Source organism: Coenobita brevimanus, chromosome 43, assembly GCF_032717465.1.
Source record: "Coenobita brevimanus isolate Jiangsu-jjx chromosome 43, ASM3271746v2, whole genome shotgun sequence".
NCBI classification, from domain to species: domain Eukaryota; kingdom Metazoa; phylum Arthropoda; class Malacostraca; order Decapoda; family Coenobitidae; genus Coenobita; species Coenobita brevimanus.
This window is the reverse complement of record NC_136996.1, coordinates 1,535,819-1,541,101: the sequence shown is the minus strand read 5'-3', so window position 1 is coordinate 1,541,101 and position 5,283 is coordinate 1,535,819. Positions and strand designations below refer to the sequence as shown.

General features: G+C 41.9%; 1 protein-coding gene across 1 annotated transcript; it reads right to left on the bottom strand.

The window, feature by feature from the left end:
• Positions 1–2,111: 2,111 nt before the first annotated feature.
• On the bottom strand, positions 2,112–4,492 carry LOC145397737 (MKRN2 opposite strand protein). The gene is made up of 4 exons (XM_080270755.1): positions 4,362–4,492; positions 3,911–3,988; positions 3,325–3,552; positions 2,112–2,648 (listed from the first exon to the last, which is right to left on the bottom strand). Exons 1-4 carry the CDS (start codon positions 4,490–4,492, stop codon positions 2,441–2,443), a joined length of 645 nt encoding a protein of 214 aa, XP_080126881.1. The 3' UTR covers positions 2,112–2,440.
• Between the last annotated feature and the right edge of the window lie 791 nt (positions 4,493–5,283).

Here is a 5,283-nt window from a genome sequence, read left to right as displayed (position 1 = left end):
CTCGACCTGGTCTCGAGTCAAAACTCCGAGACCAGAAGTTTCGAGACCAAGATCAAGACCAAGACCACATCAAACTGGTCTCGAGACTTGTCTCGAAACCAAGACCGGTCTCGAGACCCACAACACTGGAGATAACTGAGGAAAGGAGGATAAGAAGGAGAGTATGTGGAGCTTGGAAGAAGAACTGAAAGACAGAAGGGGAGAAAATGGAATGTATAAGTGATAAAAGGACGAGGCTCACAACTGTAAGAAAAAAAATAACAGTAATGTAATGAGCATAACTGTGTATCTTCTCTAGAAAACTACACACACAAAAAAAGTGATTGAGATGGAAATTACCGAAACATTCGTGCAAGAGTTGATTACATAAGTCGTTTGTTATGTTAAAAATTCAAGAGCTGGCCTCTTGATTATTTAATAAAAATCATTCTTAGCAAGCGTAATCATTACCCTGAACTATATATAAACACTCCAACATTGTGAGCTGGGACAGTAGGCCCACTGCTCGCTAACTGGCCAGGGCTGTGGTAAAATGGAGGTTCACCCAATCATTTACTCGATAAGCTACTTCTTTGACTTTATGTCAAACTGCAGCTTACTTCAGGACATGAATACTACATAGATCACTGTGCTGCTTTTGCAACCGAAGGTCTGTAAAGTGTGTAACTGCATGTTGATCCCAGACATGGCACGCATATTACCACTTCAGGATATTACCACTTCAGGAGGTTGTATGGTATGCAGTAGCATCCATCGGGTGCCCGAAAACATGAGGCAACCCACGGAACAACAACAAAAATCGGAATTCTGTCATAATTCTCAGACCTCTGCGTTAGAGTAATGACACCTGATAAGTAAACAGATTGGTGCAAAATATTCTCACAATAATTATTTATGATGTCCTCCCTGTGAAGAGTTATTTCTATCTCAGGGTGAAACGAAAAGGAAGGGTTGCCAACTTAAGATTCTGATGACACAGAATGAGAAATCTAATGGAACAGACCTCTGGAACTGACTGCTACAGAAGGGACACTACCATGACAAAAAATGGATGTTCTGATGCTACAGAATGGACACGTTTTATATGTACTGCTTGCAACTCTTTTTAATTTCATGAACTCAAATTATCTGGTAATTTAGTAACTGTCCTCAAATACGAAATCCTAACAAACAAATACAGAAATAACTAAGTAGTTTAGTAATTGCATCTGAGAATAAAGTACAGATGTGCATTGAGGATATACTCTTGAGTCAAAAAATAATAATAATAATAATAGCAAGGAAAAGTGGAAACATAATTTTCTTATTTCTACATTTCCTGGGATTATGACTGATAACACAGTGATGTATAAAACAAAAGCATTAAGGAAGAAAACACACCCCAGGAATTATAATACACTTTTATCAAAGGTATAAAATATAGATCATGAAAAGTCTGTATATTATAATTACATAAATACATATAAATCTCCAGCATTAAACTGCTCTCAGTACATTACACTTTCGAGCGACAAGTCATTCTGTGATATATGTTTACTGTCTATAGATAGACTGACAGATATTTGCGGTTCATGACACCAGCAATTCCCATCATCCCTGACAATAATCAGTAGCTCACCCAGAGGAGAATCCTGGTTGCCCAGAACCACTGTCCCCTTCAAATGACTTCTCAGGTTGGTAGCTGAGGTCATCAATAGCTAATTAGGTGCACCATCGACTACTCCCTACATACTTCTATAAGCAGTTTTGGGTGATCTAATCCTTGGTGTGTCTACATGATCATAATTATGTAAGCTATCTTTCAGTTCTACAGTGTGAAGCTCACACACCTCAGCAGGGTTAACTTATGTCGGCACGCAGAAAATAATACTGGTATATGTGTTTCAGTCTCAAATTATTTCAGAATGGACCACAAATTTTAGAAACGATGCACTGCATCCTCTTGAGTCCTGAACGCTGTAATGAAAGATTCTTGTCTTTTTACGAGTAACAGAGTTCTGTAGAGAAACTGGAGATTCTAATGTTCCTTTGCTTTGCCGCATCAGTTTTACACCAAGACTAGACTCAGGAACTCTCCTGTTTCTGAGTGCGGCCCTGGTAAGGTAATGGAGTTTTAACTCACGGGATAAATATGGCCACAAGTTCGGACCCGAAATTCTATTGGCACAGAGTTACTACGAGTGGTGTATGGCGTGTAAGGGCGTGGACACACTTGTTTGAGACATGTGACCTACGAGATGAAACGAAGTACTGGGTTGTGTTGCTGCACTAACAGAGTCTGAACTTGGACGGACTCATGCGCCTCAGTTTCTCTTGTTGGTAACATGTTTGGGTCAAGTGTGCACGCAACCTACTGCAATTGTTCAGACCGACTGTGGTGCAGTGACGGTAAATCGAGAAAGTTACTACGAAAGTGAGGTAAGGGACGTAATGCCACACCTCAGGATGACTTTGGAACGGTGACGACTTTCTCCGTGAGGAGGCGGCGGTACAATGAGATGTACCTCGCGGCGGTGGATGTGTGGGGCAGCAGGAGGGAGGCGCACAGGGACAATTTGTTGAGGCTTTTCACATCAACGCCAGGAGGCCTCAGGGTCTGCAGGAACTCCAGCACGAAGGAGTAGCAATTGAATGACTTCTCGCAGTACCTGAGGGTGACATAGTGGTGTAAAGACAATAGTTTTTAAAAGATAGGAGAGGGTTAAGACGACAGATATATAGTTATTCAAAACTATATTGTACCTATATTTCTTTTTTTTCACCTCTCACAGAGTCCAGCTACTGTGGAGCAGCATGTTGGCTATCTCAGGGGCTGGACTAGTAAACCACCTAGAAAAGATAATGCTTGAGTATCAAAAAGATATTTAATGCAACAATAATGAGTGCTGGAGAAAACTAGCAAGAGAGGTGATTTCCACAATTACAGTTTTTATAAAGAAAATGTAAGCTAAAAATTAAACCTAAATTCATTATGTAACATTCTAAGCGCATATAAAATTCATCTCACCATGGGTCTTGTCATGACCTGAGGAAATGAACAAGCCTGAAGCCACATACTGAAACTGTGTGTATTGCGATTCACCCTTTCAATCCCATGGCATTTCTTATTCTGGAACTCCTATCTCCACAAAGTTTTTTTTTTTTCCTTTTTTTCACATTACCAACTGGAGGAGTTTGATTCACCTTCATTAACTCCTTCTGTATTAGAGTTCTTTTCTAATTAAAAAAAAAAAGTAGAAGCAGGAAGAAATCAATATAATACGCCATCGGGCTGGTGGGGGTTAAATACACTTTCAGAACATGAGTATAATTTCTCCCACTTACCTCTCCATGGTCCAGCTTGAGTCCTGCGCCAGAGTGTGAAGGGTAAAGTCCCAGTACTCTCGCCACACAGGGTCCAGACGGCTGCTGGAGTCCGTGATGAGGGGGACGGAGAGGCACTGAGTCCACGAGGCGGTGAGGTCCGAGTGGAGTCCATCACTGTCATACTCGTGTACACAACCCTCGCTGTCCGTCACGCCGATGTGGAGGTCACTGCTGCTGCGGTAGTCACTGAAACACAACACGTATTAGGGTTAGAGGAGAAAGAAGGAGGAGGAGAACGAGGAGGAGGAGGAGGGATGTTCAATAATATATTACCCTTAACGCTACCTTACTTCAAATACAGCCGTTTCACTCTCTTACTCCATGAAGTCTTTGTATTCACTACTAGTAATTGTTGACTGAGTGTCTATTTCTTGACATCCACATAACGTAACCTGCTAAATACATGAAGAGTCGTTCATTTTTCTACCAGCAAAATAAAGACCCATCCTATGATTACATGAGATTGAGAGAAAATATTATCAATTATACAAGCCTATACTATAAATAATGAAAAAAGAAAAATAAGTAGAGGTTGTAAACATACTGTAAAAAATCTCCCTTGGAAGGTTTGATGACGAGACAGCATGGTGCCTGTGAAGCCCGGACGAATGGGTACGGTATCCTGGGGAGAAACACAGGCTCGTCAGTACACAAAAGAAGGTTCCATGTCATCTCCTGGCCAGTTTATTGTTGCCTATAGCGTCTTAACAATCTCCTGCGTGTTATTGATGTTATTGTTTTTCTATTTAACAGGTACCGATATAAATAACGTATAATAGTTAGGTGTGAAGGTGTGATCTGTAAAATGTATCGCTTGAGAAGTGACATTATAGACTCCTGGGAAAACGAAAGTACGCCTAAATATTTGACGACTATGGAGCTTCACAGTGGGGACATGTTCCCATCGGCTCAGGCCGCTCTCGAAAACCTCTTCCTTGATGATGGTGATGATGATGATGAGGAGGAGGAGGAGACGTTAAGAGCGCATCGCTAACCTGAATGGAGGCGTGCTGAGTGGTTGGGTGGTGAGATCGGCGCCACACAGGGTACAAGAAGGCGGCAGGCAGAAGGCAAAGAGTCGACCCTCGCAGTGCTGGTAACATACGATGCCGGGGTCCAGGTTCATGTCGCTGCGTTTCAGTTCTGCGGAGGAATTCACAGTTACGACCAATTCCCTCTCGTAACTATAGCACGTTTACTCTAACCTGACAAGAATCACTAATCCCTATCAGCTCGATTGATGGTCAAGTGTAATCAAATTGTCTATACCCTTTCTAATCTAACCTGACCTAAAATTGCCATCTCTCCATCTTGAATACTGAGTTGTACCAATAAATTAACACTCGAATACAGTGCTAGTCATGAAGAAGTGCTGTGGAAAGGATGTAGAGCCATAGCACTGTCTTTTTAAGCCACGAGGCTACGTGAAATAAGCTGTAAAAGGACGAAAATCTGGGTCATGTTAGAGTAAAAGCACTATAGTAACTAGGTAGACTCATTTTTACCCCATAACTACGGCTCAGCGAATGTCATGCACTCACGAATCAACATTTAAGTTATAGGATTGGGCCAGTTCCGTTAGATGAAAGCAAATTGTCTGGCGGATTTGCTTTTGCTGAAGGATGACGAAATGGGAGAGAGAGAGAGAGAGAGAGAGAGGAAATGAGGCAGACAAGAAGGCAGGAAAGGAGGCAGGTATAATGTTGACCTGATGTAACTTTCATTTTCAGGTAGATAACGTAGAATAAAATTTCCTTTCCCTCTTTCCTCTGAAATTTCCATGAGAGCTTTTCTATGCTGCATGGTGGTCCTTCTCACTCTTTCCTTCCGGCTTTGGCTGGAGGGTTTGGTGGTTGGGGAGGGGGGGGACCTTCCTGCTTTTCTATCCTTGGCTTCAGCTGGTGGAATAGTTTTATT

What these genes read in the sequence shown, in the direction of transcription:
- LOC145397737 (XM_080270755.1), bottom strand. Translation starts at nt 4,492, where the DNA reads ATGAACCTGGACCCCGGCATCGTATGTTACCAGCACTGCGAGGGTCGA. An exon ending in TCCAAGGGAGATTTTTTACA is followed by an intron (nt 3,553 to 3,910) that starts GTATGTTTACAA and finishes GTTGTGTTTCAG; the next exon opens with TGACTACCGCAGCAGCAGTG. An exon ending in TCAAGCTGGACCATGGAGAG is followed by an intron (nt 2,649 to 3,324) that starts GTAAGTGGGAGA and finishes TGTCACCCTCAG; the next exon opens with GTACTGCGAGAAGTCATTCA.